Source organism: Nipponia nippon, unplaced genomic scaffold (genome assembly GCF_047370975.1).
Source record: "Nipponia nippon isolate SJK-2023a ecotype South Korea unplaced genomic scaffold, ASM4737097v1 scaffold_6, whole genome shotgun sequence".
Taxonomy (NCBI): Eukaryota; Metazoa; Chordata; class Aves; order Pelecaniformes; family Threskiornithidae; genus Nipponia; species Nipponia nippon.
Genome location: NW_028262380.1, coordinates 4,788,495 through 4,814,308, shown reverse-complemented (window position 1 = coordinate 4,814,308; position 25,814 = coordinate 4,788,495). Strand labels below are relative to the sequence as shown.

Genomic DNA, 25,814 nt, shown 5'->3' with positions numbered 1-25,814 from the left:
AAGAGCATGACTTTGGCAACATACACTAATGAAGCCTGCGTGCACTACTGCCAATGTTACTTTGGCTTCCTGTCTTAGTCAGAGGAACACATAAGTTTTCTAGGCATTTCATCCCTCTGGTTCTCATTAAAGTCAATGGAAGTATCTTTCAATCCCATGAAACCGTTATAAAAACTGACCTCTTCATCTATTGCAATTACAGGATTGCAACTGGCACTTGTTAGCTATTCAGCTTGGTCTACATTGTAAGAAGTTCTTGGAAGTTTATTTTATGGTAATGAAATCAGTTTAGCTATTTAAATGCTGAAAGTAGAGGTCAGCCAAGTTGCACTGTGTCCCATCTGCTGTGTTAAAGTTACATGCCAAGATAGCTTTCAACGCACATAAGATGGAAACGGGAGCATCTTTGACAGACACTGCAGACTAAAATAAGCTCAGAGAGCTCAAACAGGTTAAGATGCAACCGACCACAGGCAGTGGCTGCAGGATATTATTCTTTTGTTGCAGCTTAAAAGAAAATATTAGAGAAACATATCTTTAGCCTGCTTGAGGTGGGAAATGTTGATGCTCCCCTTAGACATGTGTGCCACTGGTTGTCCTACTTTCAAAGAGACTTGATATTATGGCATTATTACACGGGAAGAATTTGATGCAAATAAAGCATTCTGGGCTTTCACAAGAAGGTAATTACAAGAACTTAATGTCCTCACTGCAGGTAACTGAGGGCAGAATTAGAAGTACACCACAGGCAACGGCAGCAACCTCTGCAGCAAAAGTCTTTTACCACAGATGTGACTTCTGCCATTACAGACAGATGTTCACCATACGTAACTCAACACTGGCTGTCTAAAAGGCATTTATTGCCACCTAATTGTCTAGGGTCCCCACAAAGTTGCACAAGAGAGAACAGTATCTTCAGAGTCAATGTATCCCACGTATTTTGCCGGATAGCCCTGCTTTGGGATGGTAAGAAACACCTTTTCTAAGTACATTTCTCTACAGCGATGACCCAGAGGGTGTAGACAACAGCCATCTAAGAGGCTAAAAGACTAGTCTGAGGCAAGAGTTAGGCAAAATGAATTTCATCTTGTACGTTAGAAAGGTTCTAGCTATTTAAAATTAATCTTGGAAGTATACTATGTTTACTTTTACTGGCTTATATATAGTAAAGCGTAGGCTGTATCTAATGGCTTCTAAACACTCAAAGCTTTTTGCTCACTTGTATCTAGTTTACTATTTTAAGTGATGTGTAAATAACAAGTCAACCAAAATCCAAAAGATAGTACGGTTAAAATCTAGAAATTGGAACAAGGAGTGTGAAAGCCTTAGTGATAAACAACTGATAGAAATCAGTGATCAGATTCTTTTTCTAGATCTGCCACAGGTCCACTAACACACTCTGGGCAAATAATTTCACCTTCTAGGATGCCATCTACAAAGTGGAAATAATATTAATGATTAAATTTAAAAAGCATTTTGAGGTCAACAAAAACAAAAAAGCTGATGTAAGACAGACTTCGGTGCTCTTGAGCACTAAAAGGTGTTTGAGGCAAGAAGCATCACCCAAATCCTAAGATAACCTGAGCTGTTGTAGTTCTAAGTTCAGTCAAGGTAGAAGCCTTGATTTACACCTAGTTGATGGAGACTGACATTGAGCCTGTGACGATGGAGACATACTTATTTTACACCAGCCAAGCATCTGGTTTTACATGCTTACTTACGGCTTGCAAAACATCAAACATTTTTCTCTTAAACATTACAAAGTGAGAAAGAATAAAAGTTGCTGTTCTCCTGCTTCAAAGATGTGGGAAATAATTCTGTTTTAAAAGCGAAAAGTCTTTATGAAGGTAAAACAGGCAGGTAAAGACAAGGCGTGGGATTGTATTCAGCAAAAGTATTGGGGAAGAAGTTTTTGTAGTTGTAACTCTAATGTGTAAAAATGATGAATCATTCTAATAATTGCTACCAAATTTGGGTATATTTAGATAACACCTCATTCATTTGCAAATCAGCAAATTCAAAAATGGGGAAAGAGATGCAAGTTTCTCAGCAGAATTCCGAGTTTTACTAAAAATAAAACTAAAGTAGAAGATGATTTTTGGCCATGATATGAACGAGAAAAAAGGTAACTTCTCCAGAAAATGGCAAAGACAGAAAGATGTAAGGTAAGACTTAAGGTAAAACTGTACTTGCACATTGCACTCCAGAGCTCCTACTGCTTTCTGGCTTTTTGCCATCTCATTCTGTGTACATCATTTCAGATGGGAAAACTGCTATCAGCGACTTTCAGAAATGAAAATATATGGTGTGACTCAGAAGTTCCTCTCTAATCCAAAAAGGGATGGAGAGAAGAAAAAAAGATAGACTTTTACCTGGGGCAGAGGGGTGTGGAAATAATGAATTCTAGAATATTATAGTACATTTGAAAGATTCATTAACCTCAGTTTTTAATTGAGCAGACAGTAAATAAAAGAATGACTGAAAATAATCAGATTAAATTAATGATTTATGGCCATAATGCTTTTATCTGTTAGACATTTGAAAATCACGTGTCACAAATTAGTATAATTAATATTTTGCACTGATGCAGAACCTTTTGTATAAGGTTGCCAGTGATATATTCATGCTATCTAGAGTTACCATTATTCAATGAAACAGGCACAGATCATGGTAATACTGAGATATTGGTGTGCAACATGAGGTATGGAATTCAATCTCCTCTTGCTTTCTCTTATACAGACTGTGAATGTGAAATGTTACAGCTTCCTACTTGTGTTATTTAAGAATTTGACTTTCTTTAAACCAGTGGATGCCAAGGTAACCCAGTGATTAGTTCCAATACTATGTATGATTGGCGGTTTAATATTACACAATATTGAAAGTATGGTGGTCAGTAGCAGCAACTGCTACCATTTCTGGCGTACACTTCAATTTTTGTAACTTAAACCAACAAAATTACCAAACTTTCTTTTGTTAAAATGGATGTCCTTTGATATTGTTATTATCTGAGAGGGATAACACAAAGTCTCAGCTCTTTTCCTCTCCCACATAAACTCTACTCAGCTCTGTAGGCATCCCAGCAAGAATAATTATCCCACTAAGAAAGTTACACTCAGCCAAATAAGGCATCATCATTGCTTCTTTCTCATTTCCCCTCACCTACCTAAAAAATTCTGTAGGCTCATTTCCTTGTTCTTGTGTTAATATACCTTGCTAAGTGCCTTCATCTTCCTTCTGATATTACGGCAATAGCATCTTTTCAACACACATCCATGGGACTTTTCAGTCACGTCACAAACAGCAACTCTTAAACTGTTTCCTTGGGCATGATAAAATTTACAAATTCCTTTAAACTATAGAACAGTACGCATTGGGTGTTGGCAAGGTAACAGCTGATCTGCTACACGTTTTGCATATCTATGGGTAAAAATTGTACTTATTTTCATTACAAGTAAAAAACCCAAAAAACAAAAACAAAACCCAACAAAAAACTTGAGTCATTTAATTGGTACCTTAAAGGGTACGACTATGGAATAACACACTACAGGGAGACACGCAACACCACCATTTTTGACTCTATGATAACAGGTTCTCATTATAAAGCAATGACTTGACTTTCTCACCTAGGTATAATGACCCAGACATTAGGGTGAAATCACTAGCCTGTAAGTCACTCATTTTTTAGAAGCAGGACCTCTATTCCACAATCCTTTTGACTGCAAGAACTATGGACGTTGATAAAATCTTGACTTTTCCTCCCTTCTGTATCTTGTGCTTTCAAGCATAATGTATTGTAAAGAGATTAAGGCTTACAGAACCTCTTTTCCTAAACTTTTGAAGTCTTGGAACCAATTCAGGATCATCAAAACACAATTTTACCTGCAGTTTTATAACCTGTGTACTGTGAAACTAAACTTATTGTTGAGATTACACTTTCATGCTAAAATCCTCTTCTTGGCTACTTATAAGTTTCCTAAGAAGTTGTCCTCAAGCTGAAGTTCCTCATGCTTGCTCTGAAGCCATAGGAAAAAATTTTTGGAACTTCGAAGAAAATCCACTTAATTGTTTTATTGGATACTCAGAACTCTGAACTTGGAAATAAACCAGTAAAACCAATGACTTTTCATGCTAAGCCATGAAGTCAGTCTTCATTTGTTATCGTCAATATCTCAAAGTATTTTCTACAGAAATGTGATCCACATGTTTGTTGTGTTATTCTAACAGAATAGTGAGGTGGTGGGTTTTTTGTTTGGAAATTTATCTCCAAATTAAGGTATAAAAACCATTTTCAAACACTAAGGAAACTTATTATTAGGATTATAGTACTTTAATCAGGAATATCTAGTTATTTTCTGAATGAGTTTAGTATTATTTTTAACTAATGAGGTATAGCAGGGTTGCAGCACTACAGGTTTTCCAGTGTCTCTTTTTCTTTCATCACTGAGCTCAGGTTTTTACCTAGGAAGATTATGACCAAGAATACTTACTTTTTGGATCCATAGCTACATGAAATGTTGAATTTTCTTGTTGAATACACAGGTTGTCAATAAGTAAAAAAAAAAAATCGTGAGTCAAGTCTTAAAAAAAAAAATCTAGTCCCATACATACTTGACATTCAGCAGCAGCGTTACAAGCACATATAACTAACTTCACTGAACATTCACCCTAAACCTTTCTCTTTCCCCAACAGCCCTCCCAGACTCCTATTTCTCACAGCCTGCTCTGTGTCCATTCATAGCATCACCATGATTTCTGTTACTATTTCCCTCATGCAATTCTGTAACAAAAGCTTCCAGCAGAGATGTAAATTTTGTCCAAATAACAGCTATCCTGGGGGAAACAAAGACATGGTTTATCTGACTCTGCTGGTAATCTTGAGGATGTATTTTGACAGAAAAATATTTTAAAGCCACACAGGCCATCCAAGGCTTAGACTATAGGCATGTAAACACAATAACAACAGTTATTGGACTTATCTAAAATGGCAAAAGGTGCATTTCATTACTGAAAACACATGGAATTCCAAGAAAAGACAAAAAAAATATTGATGTGACAAGATGTTTTCATTCAAGTAAAGCCACAAAACACTATGCCTACAGCTATTACTTCCATCTAGTAAATGCTAAGAAAAAGTACGACATTTTTTGTTTGTGCAGAGACATACTAGTGAAACTGCTGAAAAAACAGGTGGCATAGAGATGAGTCACACAGGTAATTAAACTTTTTGGGGAAAAAAAAGCTTATAGGAAGAGACCAAAGGACCTCATTTAATAGCCTAAAGTTTGGGAGCTGTTGGATCAAAATTTGCAAGAATGTACGTGGAGAACGGATTTATTATAAGAAAGGTCCTTCTTAACAAAGGTGCAGATAAGATGTGGAACAAGCTGTAAGGGCAAAAAAATATGAAATACCCATCTTTAGATTACAGATAAAGTAATAAACTTTAGTACTGAGAGGAATTCACTGTTGAAATTACACGGCGTGAATTATTATGGATTCAGTATCAATGAAAGGTTTCTAATCAAAACTTGGGATGGAGGAGTTTTGGTTTTCCTAAGTAGTAAATATAGGGGGGTACTCTAAATATACCAAGGGAAATGGATGTGGGTGCCACTATGAACACTCAAACACAGTTTGTTGCAAAGTTCCCAGTGTACCCCTCAGCCACAGGAACTTCGAAAAGCCAACACAGCCAGCGTCCCTGACCCAGAACATTTAGGCAATAAGGATTATTTTGACATTCGTGCCCTACCAACAGCTACAGTCTTGGCACAGTAGTAGACGCATTAGGATATACCTATGATGGGTGCATCTTCATAACCTCTGTGCTTGTTAGAATCTAATAGGATACAGGAAAAAAAAAAAACAAAACAGGATTGAGTATGCTATGACCCACACATCGCCTAAGCTAAAGTAACGCAGACACTCCTCTACAACTCTAGTGTACCTACGATACTAGCATTTGCGGATGATGAATTTTGCATTTGCATACTTTGTTCTGGATTAATAAACTGTATTCGTCAAGGGTCTAGATTTGAAATTTTGCTACATGTATCTCGATGGCAATCTTTTTTAAAATTAAAGCTGCTATGACTTTTGTTCAAAATCATGAGGTTTCTTGATTACAATTTCTTCTTTTACATCAGTTCAAAACTCCGTCATTAACTATGCCATTCTGTCCTCAAATCTTTGACATGGCTTTTCCTTGTGCATCTTCTGCTGATTTTTTGAGCGTGTCTGAATTCTCGCCTTTATTTCTGACTCATTTTCTTGTACATACTCTTTTCAGTTTTCTCAGAATTACTTACTGCTTGTACTGAACTTTTTGGCTTCTTAAATAGTTTAGTCCCTCTATCTCTGCCCTGCATGCTGGGAATGGCTCAGTCATGGACGACAAATTGCCTTTCTCTATAGTAATATAAGCTGTTTGTTTTATTTCCTACTTTGTCATGAGTGTGGAATACCAGCATAGCTTCTTGTATTTAATTCTTTCTCTTATTCCCCACCATTCCCCTTATTTCTCTTAAATTTCATGCTCTAAGACAGGTTGATTAAACTCTTCCTTTTCGCAGTGAAATCTAAGATGCATATGTAAAAGCACAGTTCTTAATATTCACTGATTGAAGTATAATCATGCTAATACATCACAGAACAAAGGCCAAGATGCTAAACATTTTACATAGTAATAAAATGTTAACCTGTCTTGAGTAGCAAAAATTAATGCAAACATATAGCTTCTAGAGTACAGATTGAAGTACCCTTTTTAAAGAAACACTGGGAAAAGCATCAGTTATAGTTAGGGCTTGTTGCCAAAGACACAAATAAAACACATTATAAAATAGGATATGAAAGTAAAAATAAAGAATGGGGGGAGCTAGGTGGGGCTGTCTAGAAAACATCACCTTTGAATAACTAACATGCCACGTATCTCATTGTCCCTGTCTTCAAAAGCACATATTCCGCTTGGATCCTCACAGCTGGCAACTGGAAGTAGGAAAGACGTCTGCATTGCACAAGACATTGAGGATAGTCACATGAAATGAAGAAATTAAGAAATTAAAGGATGGAAGCCATTCTGAACATTAAAAACACAAGTCCTGAAGTCAACACAGTAATAAAAGAGCCTTGCTCTGGGTTCATCTTGAAAACTTATCCAGTGCCCTTACTACATCTGAAATGGGTTGAAAAATGAGAAAGCTAGTAGAAGTCAGCTGTGGCACTAGCTGTATTTCTACCTGATATACCATAAGGCTATCTCTACCTGATATTTTCTACCTGATATCCTAAGCAAAGGATACCCTGTTAGTCCAAAAAGATAGGTTTGCTGAAATTAATCTTTGGCTCTTTTAGCCCAAGTGTGTATCTTACTGCAGACCTCCCTACCTGCCCTAGCAAACCCTTCTTCCAGTTGCTAGAAAGAACAGTCAATGGGAGAGGAAAGGGTAGTCTCATAAGTGACGCCCTGCTGACACATGAATAAAGCAAGTCAAGTCATATGACTATCAGAAGGACAGACAGTTACCATCATCTTTTATAAACCTCTCTCAAAGGTTAATACCACTTGATGAACTTCCAATTGCAACACATTTTTTGGGGTAAGAGATGACTTTCTTCCATGTTGCCAAAAAACTAATAGGTTGGTCAGTGCAAATTGCTAGTAATAAATTTTATCTGCTAAGTGAAGAGACTTTCATATTTGCTGCCTCGTGAAAAGAAATATAAAAAACCACCCCAAACCTAACAGAAACTGAAGGTAGGTAAACTACACACCTGCCAGTATTGATTCCTAGCTGCTAAACAGAGTGGGCTGAGCAGTCATTTAGCTGGGAATTTTACACCATGTCACCACACAGATGCCATGGATTCATCCTGAGAGATTTGAGAACAATGCCTCTGACAACACCTAGCTTTACTTCTGTCATTGATGAGGGAGTAATTAAGGAAGGCTTGTATCTGTCTCAGGAGCTTCCACTTACTTTTAACTCTTCCCTGATGGAAGAGATGATATGTTTGTAAACAAAAATCATGTGTATCAGAAGTGTTTAAGTACAAAGTAAAAGGACATTTAGGTTCCAGAGGGCCCCTTCTACTAACAGGCTTACATATTCACTCCCTTCAAAGCAGTCCTTCCTATGGAAGAGTTAAGGGATGACTTCCAGCCTTGACGCTGTACAGCATCTTAGTACACTAACGTTACAAACTCAAACAACCGGTGAGGAGGAGCTAAACCCATAATTTATGTAATCAATTAATTAAAATGCTACCAAGAGCTCTTGCTTGTATTAAGTTTTAAACTACACAGACTGCTATGCAATTGGATTGTATGAGATAGTAGACATAAATGGATACTAGTTTGTAGGAGTCATTTTATTTTGGGAAAATGTACCACATGAATCACACAGCACTGTAGCGTGATCAGACTAGAGAAATGAGTCCCTAGCTAAGCAGGTGTTATTCACTAGAAAAATATTTTTAAAAAATTACTCAGTGATTAAAAAAGGAGCAATTGGACTTCGTCTCTTTTATAGAGGCAGTAAATAAGCATTGTTAAAAGTTAATTATCTTAAAAAAAATCAGATAACTGGAAAATATTGGGAAATTACTAGGAATATATTTTTCTGCAAGAAGAAACCCAGATATTCCTCATGAAAATAATTAATAGAGTATATAAAGAAAAAATATGTTAAAGAAGTACAGTGAAAAAAAGTGAAATGGCCAAAGTACATTTTCATTTGTAGAAAATCCTCTAGCATTTTTTTTTATGCAATGAGGAAAAACACATAATACAGTCATTTGCTAATGAATGGCGATCTATAGGAATTTGGATAACAGAACCAGCACAGCACTGGCTTTATGTCTACAGTCCCAAAGCTAGAGATGCATTCAAGTTGACACGGAGATTCTGCAGCAATTTACCACTCACTTTTTTTTTTTTTTAATTATTTTTTAATCTTATACTCTCCTGGGAAAGGAAAAAAATCCCACCCCATCATTACCCACAGGTTGCTAACTTTATGTAGCATTTGCTTATTATGTTCAGACATCTTTCTGTAATGTACAAAGACAATGATCCTTCAACCCTTCTGGTGTTGCTATGAGATGCAGAAGTGTAGCAATGTAAGAATAAAGGAAAGGGACAAATGAATAGAAAATGATTACTCAAGATAATGTTAATAGTCTCTCAGATTCTGGCATGCTTGTTTACCAGGGCGTTTATTAGTGGAAAGAAATTTTGGAAACAAGACTATATTGCCAAAGAAGCCATCAGATAAGGAAGTTCCTCCCCTTTCAGCCACCTGGGATTCCTGGGTTTCATCAGAAACTTGCTAAGGGCAGGTGTTGAGGGACCAGCATCCAGGGCCTTCAGCATCTGCTGTAGCCAAGTTCTCTATTGCCAAATAGTTTAATTTCACCCACGTTTCCATGTTAATGACACAGTCTGCAGATCACAAGCAGGTTCTGCAACTGCTGCCTCCTACAGCTGCCTTTGTAAGCCTCAAAGCTGGATCCATATTGCCTGAAGGCAGAAATGGTTTTGGGATGAAGGTAATCTTGAAAATGTAGACATTGATTATTTAACTCCTTTAATAACCTATCTTCTTCAGGGACAGGTACATAAGAAACTCAAAGTCACAAAGCAGCAGTTATTTCTGTGCCTCACCTTTTCTATAAGGCAATTTAATTTCATTTCAGTGTTAATCTAGAAACCAGAAGATGAAACTGGCATAGATCCCAGTGGACTACCAATATCCAGTGGCTGATGGAAGTAAAAAAGCCAGTGTAAAGAGTTCACCAATGACATGGCACCACCAGAAAGTTTTATCCTGAAAGACTGAGTTCATTTTGCCTCAAAGACATATCCACCTCCAAGGTGAAGAGATGGACTAACTAGATCCGGCTGCAGCAGGGACTCAGAAGAAATAAATGCAAGAAGTTCAAGCTTTTCATGATCTCATTGCAGATAATTGGACTTGTGGTTTTAGCTATCATCAATGTACTCATGATGTTTACTAGGAATTAAGAACATCTGTTGCCCACGCAGGGAAGAAAGGCCTGAAATGGAAATTAAAACTAAAATGAGCAGATGAAACACTAGGACACAGAGGTAGCCCACAGCTTTAATTTCCAATAAAATCTCTCAACTTGAAGGGCTTGAATTAAACTAATCTATGACTTTCTTAACACTCCTTGATTAGAACCAAGGATTACTAGCTTCTAAATATTATTTCTTAATTAGCTTAATGTCAACTAAAAGAAAAATAGAAGAATAAAAGCTGATCAGCCTGTAAGAAGAAACTCAGATATGTATACCTTTTTCATGACAGAAGTTGGATACAGAAGCTATGAAAGAATATTGACACTTTTTCTTCATTACCAGAAGCAAACAGCTAGTTGTACACTCTGATAATGCATTGATGTGCACTTAATAAAAAAGAATAAAATGTTTCAAATATGGACAGTGTTTATGAAATATATCAGTAGGACCACTCTTTTTCCTTGAACTAAAGTTGCAGAAATAAACGAGCCAAATGGTTTCCTCTTAGGCTTGTTACGCTGGGTTTTGTCCATCTTAAATGAAAATCCAACTCAGTTCATGAACTTATACAATATTTACAAAAGCACAAACAAAATATTGTTATATATTCCCTATGGAGATCACTAGTACCTCCTGGAAGTGAGCTAGAGTGCCACACTGTAAACTGCCAGAGCTCCATCGATCTCGAGTGCATTGCAGATTTACACAGATCTTCACTCCCTAAGAGAAAGTCTAGCTTTGTGTTCCTTTAGGGACCAAACACTCTGTATGCTTTTCTGAGAGATATTTCTGGAATGAAAAAATACTGGGTTGGATATTAGTTCTCTTCCTGCTAATGTAAATCTAGATCAAATTCACGGCCGACCACCATAGTAAAATTTTCTCTCACATTTTTTCCTCTCCCCCCTCATTACCAAATCAAGCACACAGGGGTCACTGAGCCGGTCCAGTTGTTTGTTCTGTGTGCTGCGCACGTTAGCCATGGTTTTTTCAGCTCCTGTCTTCAGTGTGCAAGCCTGCTTCCACATTTATGATGGGAAAACATACAATCAGTCTGAATTAGGGAGCTACAAATAATATAGTTCTTGGAAAATGAAGGGTAGCCTGCATCATGCCTTATAAAGAAGTTCAAACACTAACTTTTTTTTTCTATTGACATTGTAAAAGTAAAAAACCAAACCCCTATGCTCCCAAAAGTAACCCCAGTATCCTCTTCAAAGTGGCAATTACATGGTCAGGAGAAAGTTAATAAAGACACCTGCAAGCCTAATAGGCAAGGAGACCATAAAACAGAAACGGAAATGCTGCTGTTCAGTTTCATCTGCTACAAATTGCTGTCCAACCTTGTGATACTATTGATTTGCTTTCACTGTATCAAATTTTAATCACCATAAACCATTGCCTAACACAGTTCTTCCACTAGCCAAGTGTTCTTAGAAGATAACTGATTATTTTGAGTTTCTCCAGAAATCTTTAAGCTTGTATGAGATGAAACTGAGATATACATGTAGGCTCCACAAAATTCTTTATAAAATTGGTAAGGTACTGTCTAATCAAAAGATTATTTTTAGCTGTTTCAAATTTGGTGCTGCATCAGTTCGTGCTAAAGAACAAAAATCCCCTTCATTCCAATTTTGATGGAAATAAATTTCAAGAAAGAATAATGCAACTAGATTTAGCTCTTGTAAATGTTCACTGATCACCAAATGGTGAATTCTTTCCACAAAAATATTAAAAACCCCCAAAACTTAAATCATTAGCAGACCTCTCTTGGACTTTTCTCCATCCCTGTGAGGATGGAAAGCCTGATCCAATCCACTAATTTCACTAGAAGACCCTATAATCTGAATTTTCACAGTTCTTAATTAAACTTCAAACATGTTGATGTTTCCTATTGAAAACAACTAAACAGCTTGCTATCATGGCTCTTAAGAGTTTACTGGATGATGAATTTCATCTCCCAGGAAAACTGGTTGTATTTAATAATTTAACTTTGCAAAAAACAGTCCAGAGGACTAACAGTTAAACCAAGGAAGTTTTACTAAACAGAATAATAAAAATTAATTAATTAGCTGCCATATAGCACTTTGATAGATGCATTGAATAAATCTGAGCTGATTTATCAGTCAAGTGCCTTTGTGTGGTAGGTATTAGAATTATCTGTCATTAACCTTATGCTACAAATGAAGGTGCCTGGATACAGACGTTAAATGACTTCCCAAGGTCACATTTGAAGCTGGCAATACAACTCTGACTTTCAATCATTAGAGATAATTTTTTTAAAAACATTAAGGGATTCATGAGGTAAAGATCATGACCTGGAATGGCACCATCACTTCTCTAACTTCAGTTTCAGAAGGCAGAAATTCGAGAGATGACTGCTGAAATATGATTTGAAGAAAAGCAGCTAGCCGTAGAAACCTGGAATGGTACCATCGAAATTCTGTTTTATTTTACAATTTTTTTTTTTTACCCCAAATATCTGTATGACAATTTGAGTCATTTTGGATGATTCACATCATACTTAAGCTGGGTCTCATTACTGAGGTGCTCTGCCTTCTTGGACTCTGGAGGGAGCCTGAGACAAGAAGGGTTCTAAACATAGGTATCACAGATAAAGTGCCTCAAGTTTCATGGGATGACACCTTACTCCAGGTTTCCAACATAACCCACAGACAAAGCTGATTGTCAGTGAATGTCTAGAAAAATGAGAATTCATCTTTGTGGTTATTATTCTCAAACGAGGCATATCATAGCAAGTCAAGTGAAAAGCAAAAGACAAAATGTTATGATAAGAGGCGGTGAAGGGAAAACACATCAATAATGAAAGCAGCCCTTAAGAGAAGATTTAAGTATTCTGCAATGTGGACTGCAAAAGAAAGTTAACTTCCATAAGCCTCATTCTTACAGCACATATTTTTGAAAACTTATTGACTGTGCAAAGAAAATTTTGCCATTTGTATTCATCAAACATCAAGAAATGCATTTTCTTTTCTCAGAATGGTAAAATGTAGCTTTTACACAAAGAAGTATTAAAACACGGGTTATTTTTCCTGACCTTTTGATAGACTTTCTATTGAGCTTGGTAAGACATCCAAGAAATTCAGATTCTGATTTTAAGATTAATGATTAATATTATAGGGTTTTCACAGTATTGGATTTACAGTGCCAAATTCCTCTAACATAAGCAAGTGCAACTCCACATACTTCAGTGGAACTGTGTTTGCATATATTACCAAGCAATTCTGGCCCTGTGCCTGGGAAAGGATCTTGCATTCCATAGTCACTTGATTATGTCTCATCTTTAAACCACATTTTACTATTTGCAAAATACTTGACCCACAAAACCATAGAAGCCCATCTGCTAAGATACCATTGTGAATCATTAAGTAAAAATGCTGAAACTATTTTAAGTGCAAAATCTAGTGTACAAAGGATGTAAATCTATCCCAAATATTTATTTTCTTGTGCAGTCTGATGAACCCGAAACTTAGGTTTCAAAATTCCACTTGCACTAGAAATTAATTTCTTCAAGACATTTTATTACCCCAAACAGAAAGAATCCTTACAAATAAAAGAGTAAGATCCATCTAAAAGAACCCATCCTTGGAAAAGAGTAAGGATGGACCCACAGGCTAGTACCAAATGTGAGAGATGTGCGAGAATCAAATAAGGATCTGCTTGTCTGGAACAATCAAAATGGAATAAAATATTAAATACTAGGGCCAAGACATCTATTGTTCCTATAATCATTTTATTGGTGGGGTACCTAAAGATGACCACATAATGTTCAAAATCAGTAACCAAACTCTAGTTTGGTCTAAAGTATATGACTAACATAATGTTAGGCTTGTAAAATGAAAGCTAGATAATCATAATCACTCTTGTTGGGTTTCTTCCAGTTGAAGGTTTTTGGGTTTGTTTGGTTTTTTTTTTTTTTAGGTATTGCCTTTAAAAGATTTTTCCTCCTTTTATGTCACTACCTCTTATTATCTTTTTAAAAAGATCTACTTAGTTACTTTTAAATTTTTAATAATGCTATTAGACCTGTAATTGCAACACTTTGTTGCAATCTGTGGAGGAGGGGAGTGCTATAATACTAACCACATATGTTCACTGCATACTCTGTACAAGGCTATAACTCTGACTGCCACTGCAATATAACTGTGAATATTGTGGAGGGGTTTTCTCTTTCTTTTTTCTCTCTTTATATACCTACTGGCTATTTCCTTTTTCATTGCCACAGCTCCAGTCACCAGGCGGCAGTAACAAACCTTTGCATAATTCAGAGGAGTCAGGAGTGAAAGCTGCTGACAGTCCTGTGCTCCTTTTGCAGATAACTGTACTAAACCTTACTGTATTCAGCATTATACAGAATCGAGACAGAGCTTTTAAACCCTGGGACCTACCCTTAGGTGCCCACAAGTTAAGTACTATAGCAAACACCCAACTCCCACATCCTGAAGGAGGTACCTCAACTCTCTCTTTTGTACATGAGAAGAGCGAGGTGCTCTAGAACAGCACCTTATTCCCACTAAAAATACCCCCGCACAAACATATGTTTTGTCAGGGAACTCTAGCTTTAGTAAATAGGAACCAAGAAACCCTTACTCCTTGCTTCAGGTACTAGAGAATTAGGATGATGCCTGTTTTAAGAACAGAAGTCATTCAAAGGTATAGTTCAATACCTGTCAAATCAGTAGTTCCCGAATAGCATTTTCCTCTGCTAAAGAACACATGGCATGAGAGAAAGGATGTTGCAAAGGGGCTACATATTCTTCAAAATAATGCTAGTACAGACAAGTAAATAATGCCACATAACAACATCAAGCAAATCACTGAGTTATATTTGTCTTCAATAAATACAAGCATTTTTCATAGTTCTTGATCTGTTAACGGGCAAGCTGAGATGAACGTTATCATTATTTTATTAAAAGTCCATTCAATGAGCATCCAGGTTTCAATCATTATATTTTATACTCCTCATGGTAGGACAGAGATATTTCAACATCATCCCTGAAGACTTGAAATTATCATTGGACTTTATACAGTAGATCTTTTCAGAAACAGAACATACTATATATATAATTTGGAATTTAGACCTTCCAAGAGCAAATATGGTCTTAAGGCTATGCCTTCTTTATATGTCCTTTTCCCTATTTTAGTTCAGCATGACAAGCTCTTAAGTCTAGAGCAGCCTTTGGCCAGTACCACACACTATTGTGAAGCACCTATTTGGCTTTTCACTTATATAGAAATTAAGATCTATTGTTTTGTTAGTAAAGCTGAAATGAAATTTACTTCTTGTTGCTCATGGTTTTTGACAGCTTACCAGAAATACCGTTTTTAACATGCTCAATTTCTTTAATGAACTATTAAAGTACAGCACACGCTCCTCCCTGCCAGTCATCCAGACATTTGCTGCGCAATCACCAGGATAAAGTTGACCAAAACTCCTGAAACCTGTATTACAGAAATGCTACCTCTAACATTGCAGCCAGTACGTAATTTCTCTTGGCTGTCCTAGAGAGGCAAGATAGAAACCCAGCTGTGTCAATAAGGTCACTTACCTCCACTAACTTGTTGGCGTGTTCACGGAAGACCTGAGCGTACTCCTTCACTTCTTTCTCATTACCACTTTTTGCAGCCTCGATGAGAACCAGTAATGGGACATTGGTCTCCAGGAATGAATCCGATATATGATCCATTACTGCCTTCCGTAGCTGTGACAAAAGACAGCAGACCAGTAAATAAAAGGAGAATTATCAATATACATTCCCACTGTATTCATTGGTTACTTATATTTAAGCATTGACCTGTCACATCTCACAGCACTGTACGGGAGTTTGGGTTTTTCTTCCTTTCTTCCAAGTTATATATTTGGAGCAAGCACACAAATATCCAACACTTAAGGGCCTAGCTCTGCAAAACCCTCCTGAGGTTCATGCTGACTCACACATCTAATCCTACTGGACTGAACGGATCTATATAGGACGATGGTGATTACCCACATAATACATTGCAAATTGATGAGAAATGAAAGCTGCACACTACTTTAAAAAACAGTTCAGCTCACTTAAAAGCCAAATATGGATTAAGGAGCTCAACTTCAAGCAACCATTAAAGTATTAACCTGAATATTTCTAAGCCTTCTCTAATTCCTGCTCTGAATAGTATTCTACCCAATAATGAGCATTTCATTTAGCACATGCCTTGTACTTCACATTCTCTTTCAAATACCTCCAACAGGTACAAACAGAAAACCCTTCTAAGCATTTTCCAGGCAGATTAGAAAACATACTACAATTTATTCCTAAGGAAAAAAAACCACCCTACAAGTTACTGAAGATTAAACACCTGTTATTTCATAAAAACATCCGTTTGAAACAATATTACTGTACGAATGATGTCACTAACTTCTTCTTCACCTTGCTAATAACCACTAATTAACGTCAAACTTCACTAAAATTTGAAAGACAGCCAGAAAGATGACTGAAATCTTAAGTAATTCTTCCTGGAAGCTTAATTGCTTTAAAGGAGTATGGATCAGAAACATTTTTAGCATGTTTTCTCCAGCTTTTTGGTTTTTAAGGAAGAAAAACTGTGGACTCGAACACAAGCTGGGAGCTATTCAGCCTGGAGGTTTGCCTAGCCATTAGTCTCCTTAAATCATGCATTTTTAGTTAGATGAAACATCAGGAAAGGTAATTTTCTCTATTTTGCAGTCCGGACAAGAAAGCTCTAGCTAGACAAGGTGTCATCAAAACACCCAATCATACTGAAAACTGGTATATTGTTAGGCACTGTAAATACAAGATCCAAGATGCAGTTGCTGTTTGACAGCAGCAATTGTCAGCTTGAATAAGGAGAAAGGTAGCTTTGAATATTTCCATTCAATCCCTTAATGGTGCAGCAAAAACAAGCAAAGCAAAATAGCATGTATGTGTTTGCATGAGGTATTCCTTTTCTTTCTGTTACAACTAAAGCAGCCAATGTATTAAGAAAAGCAATTCTTAATTCCCCTTAAAAATTCATTCTACTCAGATCCTACTTGGAAAGTATTTTTCTACTTCCAAAATGATTAAAGGCACTCAGAATAGCTAACACAGTAGTACATACAAATAGGGGGGGCGGGAGGGAAAGACAAAAAAAAAAAAAAAAAAAAAAAGAGAAGAATATATCAGAGAGACCTGCCAACAGTTAGGAAGCTGGTGTGGGGTTGCTGCTACCTACCAGATTGTCACCTTGTACTCTTTCTTTTTTTCTCTCATCAATCTGCAGATATCCACTTGCTGACTCTTATTTTATTCTTATATTGAAAGCTCTTTCAGACCGTCCTTTGGGTCTGTTTGCACAGCATCTCATACAATGAGATCCTGATCCACAAACAGTTTTCGTAGGTGCCATCTCAATACAAAGATAAACACTAATATTGCTCCAAATATATCAAAGCATTGCAAAAAAAGAAAAAAAACACACGAAGATGTTAAGTGTCAGAGACTAGTGCATAGCAGAGCACTCTGCATTACATGGCTGATAGATTTCTGATCGCTATGTACATCAATCCTTCCCCACCAAATGAAGGGTTTCATCTACAGCCAGCAGTAAGGGAGAGATGCTGCCAGAGAGGGCTCATCTCTCTCTGCAGATGTCCGTCTCCCAACACTTGCTGGGAAACTCTGCTCCCAAGTTAGATATCCCACTTTTGTACCTAGACTTAGACCTTTTGAAGTCCCTTGGACTGACATATGCCAAATGGTGGCATTTCCAAAGAAACACACAAAGATTTTAAAAATCCCACGTGGTTTCCAATTCGTTCTCAGGGAAAATCCTTAATAAAAATGTTCAATGCTGTTATCAATAAAACATACGGCCCGCTGCACTGAAAAAATTATTTTAAATATTAAATGAACATCAACATTTTTCTGTTTATATCATTCCATAAGGAGGTATCTGTTTCAAAGTGCTGTGTTCAATGAACAAGCAATTCAATTTCACATCAAGGTTAACGTGGTATTATAGACCCAATTATAAGAATATGCCCCATGGAACTGTAAGAAAAGTCTCATGATGTTTAAGTACGCAGCTTATTTTCATCGGTATTAATCATAGAATCGTCAAGGTTGGAAAGGACCCTTAAGATCATCGAGTCCAACAGTTAACCCAACACTGCCAAGTCCCTCTATACCATGTCCTCAAGCACCACATCTATCCATTCTTTAAATACCTCCAGGGATGGAGACTCAACCACTGCCCTGGGCAGCCTGTTCCAATGCCCGACAGCCCTTTCGGTGAAGAAGTTTTTCCTAATATCCAACCTAAACCTCCCCTGGAACAGCTTGAGGCTGTTTCCTCTTGTCCTATCACTTGTTACTAGGGAGAAGAGACCGACCCCCGCCTCACTACAACCTCCTTTCAGGCAGTTGTAGAGAGCAATAAGGTCTCCCTTCAGCCTCCTCTTCTCCAGACTAAACAACCCCAGCTCCCTCAGCTGCTCCTCATAAGACTTGTGCTCTAGACCCTTCACCAGCTTCGTTGCCCTTCTTTGGACACGCTCCAGCACTTCCATGTCCTTCTTGCAGTGAGGGGCCCAACACTGAACACAGCACTCGAGGTGCAGCCTCACGAGTGCTGAGTACAGGGGCACTATCACCTCCCTGGTCCTGCTGGCCACACTATTCCTGATACAAGCCAGGATGCCATTGGCCCTCTTGGCCACATGGGCACACTGCTGGCTCATGTTCATCTGGCTGTCAACCAACACCCCCAGGTCCTTTTCCTCCAGGCAGCTCTCCAGCCACTCCTCCCCACGCCTGTAGCGTTGCATGGGGTTGTTGTGACCCAAGTGCAGGACTCGGCACTGAGCCTTGTTGAACCTCATACAGTTGGCCCCGGCCCAACAATCCAGCCTGTTTAAATACCTTCCGTCTACAACCACATACTAGAAATCCATAAAAAGGAGAGCAAGAGCATCAGATAACCAGGAATTTGGGGTTTCCCACTGTAAATATACAGTAGAGTTATATATGAATAAAAATGAATTAATAAAATGGATATCTTGTTTCTAGTGGTAACTGTATGTTGCCTTCTGCAGTTCAGAGTTGCAGCAGCTGGAAAAAAACCCTGAATTCTGACTGTCACAGGTTTCATAAATATAAAATTAATAAATTCTGTTTTCCTATGCTGTGTTAATCATAGATATCAGCAGCACATTTCTGACCCCTCATGTAAACATGCATTATAATTTCTTTAGAAATTGGTTATCTGAGTTTTTGGATGCCCTTGCATTGAAGTTGAAAGGTATAGTTAACAGTTTTTATATACGCAGGAGACCACAAATTTTGCTATCCATCACCACAGGCTATAAAGAATGACTTGACAAAATCATTTGTTAAATGTGACAGGAGTATGAACATAAGACATTCATCCAATAGCTGAAATGGATACATGACAAGGTAATATTAATTGCACAAGACAAGACATTTAAAAGTATTAGCTCAGCATTGCCAGTCTATTTGATCCAATTAGGGCTATTCATCAAGGTAAATAACTACTGGAAAACTAATCTTGTGCGTTCCTCTGCATACTGGAACAGAGTCACACCAAAGTGATGGCTTACGCATCCAGAGATTTTACTGTGTCATAGCAGCAACATCAGTTCAGAAGGGAATGGGAGAAGTCTGTGACTTGAATTTAAATGGTCATAAAACATGCGGTAAACACATGTCAAGTTTTATTCTAAAACCAGCATGAGATCTTACGCTCATATGGACCTTAAAAATGGTCTTTGCAGTGCCTTAATTTACCCTCCATTCTGATGTAAATATGACACAAACTATTACAAAACAATGCTTTAGGGTTCCCCCCCACCCCCCTGAATTTTTAAGTTAGAAGTGACTTCAAAGTCTGGGTAGTTTCCACGACATGAAACTCTATTTGTTAGAGGAGAAAGCACATTAAATAAAGCTCTTGCTTAATTCATTTTGCCATGGAGAAAAGTTCATTAATTAACATATAGCTAAAAGAATAATAAGTTTGCCAGTCCAGCACAAAGATATGAAAAGAAAACATCAAGAGCTGCAAATATTTTTAAAGTATGAATGGTGTACCGCAAGGCAGATTTTATGTCTTTCCAGTTCAGTCAATTTAGTCGGTTTATGGGGCAGAGTCAGTTGCTGATTTTGATAGCATCATGTTCTACTGTTCTAAGCACTGTTTAGGGCTGTTTTATCATTGTCGGTTCACAGCTATAATTGAGCTCAAAGAGGTTAAACTGCCCACTGAAATGATGTTTTCTGTGGCTATATAACAATTTTAGAACCAAAATGTCTCAGTGCTACTTACAGTCTAGTAGAGAATTAAATGTCTAATCCTGACACGGGAAGGTAAAGTCACAGCAGGAGATTAATGACTCTAACAGATTGTTAAACTTTATAAAGACTGGCAGTATAAAGCTATCTGTAACAAGAATTTACCAAGGAGCACCTTATTCACCATTTTCTATTTAACGTGCATTACAAGCTGAACCCAACTCCAGTTTGCAGCTGCAGAGCATGCCCAGACAGGTATTAATTTAATTGAAAGAGATGAAAATAAAGCCTTCTCCACTGCAGTTAAAGTGTCTCCTCCAATATATTGTGAAATTGAGTTATGGAGAATAAGACAGTGAACATCACAGAGCCAGCAGTGTGCCCAGGTGGCCAAGAGGGCCAATAGCATCCTGGCTTGTATCAGGAATAGTGTGGCCAGCAGGACCAGGGAGGTGATGGTGCCCCTGTACTCGGCATTGGTGAGGCCGCACCTCAAGTACTGTGTTCAGCGTTGGGCCCCTCACTGCAAGAAGGACATGGAAGTGCTGGAGCGTGGCCAGAGAAGGGCAACGAAGCTGGTGAAGTGTCTGGAGCACAAGTCTTATGAGGAGCAGCTGAGGGAGCTGGGGTTGTTTGGTCTGGAGAAGAGGAGGTTGAGGGGAGACCTTATTGCTCTCTGCAACTGCCTGAAAGGAGGCTGGAGCCGGCGGGGGGGGGAGTCGGTCTCTTCTCCCCAGTAAGAAGTGATAGGACAAGAGGAAACAGCCTCAAGCTGTTCCAGGGGAGGTTTAGGTTGGATATTAGGAAAAACTTCTTCACCGAAAGGGCTGTCAGGCATTGGAACAGGCTGCCCAGGGCAGTGGTTGAGTCCCCATCCTTGGAGGTATTTAAAAGACACGTAGACCTGATGCTTCAGGACATGGTTTAGTGGTGGACATGGCAGTGATAGGTTAATGGTTGCACTCTGATCTTAAGGGTCTTTTCCAACCTTAATGATTCTATGATTAGAAGCTACTGCAATAGAGTGCTAAAGAGAAAGGGTCAGTCGATTCCGTACGCTACAACCCATGGCGGTGTGATCAAAAAGTGACTGGGGGATGTGAATGCTAATGCCATTAAATATGTCTTGATAGATTGAACAGCAAAAAGATTAACATTTAAAGCATGTATCACACTTGGACACCCAAACTACAGATTTCTGGAATATACTACATAAAAATATTTAAGATTTGAGCCTAAGATAAAAACTCAGGAAGAGATGCTCTCACAAAGACTAATCATACTTCATATATTTTTCTGTGTGTGAACTTTCTTCTTTCTGTCTAAAGAGAAATTCCCCATGTCAGCCAGAGACCGGGGATGAATTTACTAACAGAAAGCAACTTGAAGTGACAAGTTTTGACCAGAAATTTGAAAAATAAGACACACACACACAAAAAATCCCTCCTAGTCATAGGTCACTACAAATGTTTCCTCAAAATGGTATATGGCCAGAAGCACAGAAGAACTTAGTTACCAGGTACTTAGGTACTTAATCCTCATTGACTTTTTTTTTTTGAGGGAGGAGTGTTTTATCAATTTTTGTGACTTCGAAATTTTATAGTACCTTTTCAAAAAATAATTTTTGGCAAGAGCAAGCCTCGGGCTTGTTAACAATATTAGGGCAGTTACATAAAAGCAGAGAAAAATGTATAAGCTCAGGAGACAGACATCCACATACCCCCCAAATACATGAGTATTATCAGGGCAAGAACTCTGTTTTGTTTCATATCTGGATAGAACAACAAAATCCTAATGCCATTTGGAGTGTTTGGATAGTACCAAATATTTATTATTTCTAACAATAAAGAATGATACAGGGCTTTAAAAAGGTAGATGACAGTACAGAGATTACCATTGAAAAATGCTGGAAAAACAGGAGGACAGAAATACAGGCAGGGACTGAACAGTCAGTGAAGTCAAATAATCCAGAAGTGAAAGACAGTGATTAATTTTCGTATTCTGTATGACCTGGGAGGGCAGAGTTGTGACAAGAAGAATAGGGATGGATGAAGTTGCAGAACAGAACATTACACGTAGGAACAAAGAAGGGAAACATTGTAGGAGGTTACCCCAACAGAGAAGCAGCAGCATAAAACTTTGAAAGATATCCTTGTGAAAACTGAGGAGGATTGTAAAGTGTCAAAAATGTCACCAAGACTGCAAGCAAGGGTCTGATGCAAAAGAGGAGAGAGATGTGACAAAGAGGAAGGTAATGAAGAATAAAAAACATGGATTAAACATCCGCAGATTAAACAGAGAAACACAACATATTGTGTATCTTCATGTATTGTCTTAGGCTCTGTTGAAATTATATTTAAATCAAGTAGAGCTGCTTTGGAGCTTTACATTTATTTATAAATTCAGTAAATTAAAAAAAAAAATTGGAGACAAAACTGTTTTAAGGAGGTTAAATAGCTAAATGTCACAAGTGGGAAGGAAGTTGTCTTTGAAAAGCCTTCATGAAGTTATCCTCAAAATGATAGGTGTGCATAATAACTTCGCTTAAAAGCAGTTAGATCCAATAAGCTTTAAAGGGTTAATAGAGTAAGTGCTAAATGCACCACACTTGCATTTCTGCCTACCTCAGCTGCATGAACAGGCTGACATATTATCGTCAGCTTCTCTAAAGCCCAGAGATTTAACCCCAATGAAAGCCGATGACAGTGGTCTTTGGTAGACCCATCTATTGGAGTTCCAGACAATGGCTGAAACAAGATTAAAAACTGGTTGTGTCCTGCAAAAATGGATTTCTCATCATCCTTTCCAAGAGTCACTGAAAGTCACAGACTGATCCTGCCCCATGGACCAAGATGGTTGATATCTCATACTATCAATTATCATCTGTACCTTTCAAAAAAGCCCTTACTGCAGTAAGATCCCAGCCTGTTTTTTTTTTGTTTTTTTTTTTCCCCTTGGGTTTGTTTTGTTTTGTTGGAGTTTTTGTTGGTTTTAGTCTTGTTTTGTTTTCTTCTCCTTTGCAGTAATTTCTATAAAACAAAAAACTAAACCCCAAACTTTTTATATTTCTGGTTGTTTAATAACAAGTGACATTAAAGGCATTTTGTAGTACTTTAGAAATAGCGTTACTGAACAAAATTAATGTCAATTAAGAAACAAATGCAATGTTGAAATCCCATTTGGAAATCAAATTCTACGTACTTTGCCATTGCTCATAAATCCATTAGGACAGAATTACAGAAGTCTTTGGAAAAGGACTATGTTTTCCTCTACATTTATAGCGCTCCCTGCCTCATGCTACAGCACTACTGATAATGAACATCAAAATTTGAAGCTCTCTATGAATCCAAGCTTCTATAAGTTTCTTTGGCTGATGTGACTACAGGTCATTCTCTGGTTGACACTACAGAACAGAGAGAGCTTCTTTACGCAAAGCTACCATCAACAGAAGTTTCCTGGAATAGGTTTTGGTTTTTTTTTTTTTGGTTGGTTGGTTTGGGTTTTTTTGAGTAGCAACATTATACACTTCCTTTGAAGTTCTCCCACATTTACTGTGTCTCTCATTAAAAAGAGTTTTAAAAACTAGATACTTGTTTCTCTGCAGTGATAGAGAGCTAGGCATCTTCTAAAGTTCTTGGAGTGAGTACAAAGATTTGTTGAAATACATGAGCTTTTACAAAGACTTGTTATTTGAGGAATAATAGACAAACTATGTGCAGTAATCTACTCTAATGCAATAGAGCTGTCTCTGAGTTTTGCCTCATAATTCCTCACAAGCCACTTTGAAAGGCCAGCCTTCTGTGCTCAGAACTTCATTTAGTTAAAAAACAAAACAAAAAACCCCAAAAAATCTCTCTTTCAAAAAGCAAAAGCAGCTATAGCTACTACACTCTATGGATTTTGCCAGACAAAAATAATCCATCATTACTATTATGTTGCAGATCAAACTTTCCTTCATTTGATGAAAATGTTACACACTGTAGCCTTACACAAAACTACCTGATATGGGTATACTTTCCTGAAATATGGCACCATATGTGCATCAGTAAATATTATGTGTAGAGTAAATTAAAGTGAGCCTTATAATTAGGCAGTAAGGAAATTACTGCAGACCTGAAGAGTAAATCAGCAGTATTAAAACACTCCCTATTTCCTCTGAAGCACTTCAGAGCACCATAAAAACCTCAATGTCACAGTGATAAACATCTAGAAGAAATGCATTTTGAGGGAGACAAAGACACAGGCATTCAAATAAGTTCAAGTCAAAATCACGATTAAGTGCAATTTAAATAACAGTTCATTGCCTCTAACTTTTTGGATCAGATTTTTAGACATTTTTCTAAAACTCCTTTCCTAAAGTAAATATACCCGTTAGTCTATCCCATGGGAGCAGACAAAAAGTGGATGCAGTGTTGAAGAGCATGCCAGGGGCTTACAGTTGTTTCAGCCCAAGCCAGTGAAATTCAGAGTTTGCCTACTTCTGTTGCTTTAAGGAGTGGCTATAAATTCAGCGGGAGCTGAAAGAGCAGAGGGCTTGATAAAGCAGAGATAGTAATGCTCCACTTTATAACCCAGTATCACACAAGACTCCGGTCCAGTACCTTCGTACAAGCTGCTAGAGAGACCCAGTAAAGTAGTACTGACGTACACGCAATGCAGTGCGCCCACATTAAATGAACACAAGAAATAAACATGTAGTGCTGGCACAGAAGTAAATCTGTATTAGCATTTAATAGACTGCTTTCAGAAAGCCAGCTTCCAGATTTTCATAGCCAGCTTCCAAGAGCACTAGAGCCACTGCAGGTGAAAACATAACCTACTAAGCAACAAGAAAAACGTGATGAGTTTCTAATGATCAAGAGCTGATGCCGCAGGTAGCCTTAGGTTCAAAGACATTTAGATTGATTTATGACTGGCTCCCTTTAAAAAAATGCCAACATTTTGTCAAAAAGCATTTTCATGCAACAGAATGAAGCGATATCACCAATCACACTGCGCTTTCCCTTGGGAACAACTGATACCTGATCTTTGGTACTACAGCACAACCTTAGCAAGACTCCTGTGGATCATCTATTTAAGTGTGACCTTGCTTCAACTTTGCCTTCACAAAATAAGTTTTTAGTAAACATTCACGCAAGACTTAATTTTGAAGTTACAATCTGTTTGGATATTCTGCTACTACTTAACACTTGCATGAAGTTTTGCATCTTCAAAATGCTGTATCAACTCTCTTACAAATTCTCACAGTGTTATGTGAGCTAGGTAAGGTCCATGACCCTCTTTCTCTGTGTTTTTAGCCCTCCTTAAATTACACAGATCTTGAATTAAAAAAAGCCACCTTCAGGATTTATAACCTTAACCAGGGCCCTCTTGTCAGCAACAAAGGCCACGCCAGAACCTACTTTTATAACGAGAGGCAGAGCCTGCTTCCCCAGCCCTCCTAGAAATGCACCCACTGCTGCAGTATT

The 25,814-nt window shown here is 37.7% G+C and overlaps 1 protein-coding gene across 4 annotated transcripts in view; it reads right to left on the bottom strand.

Moving 5' to 3' along the window:
- CTNNA2 (catenin alpha 2) overlaps positions 1 to 25,814 on the bottom strand; it is a 510,643-nt gene that overhangs the window by 89,563 nt on the left and 395,266 nt on the right. For all 4 annotated transcript variants that reach the window (XM_087736026.1, XM_087736022.1, XM_087736023.1 and 1 more), the window contains one exon: positions 15,607 to 15,759. In XM_087736026.1, coding sequence (XP_087592152.1) covers positions 15,607 to 15,759 — 153 coding nt within the window. The remainder of the gene's footprint in view (positions 1 to 15,606; positions 15,760 to 25,814) is intronic.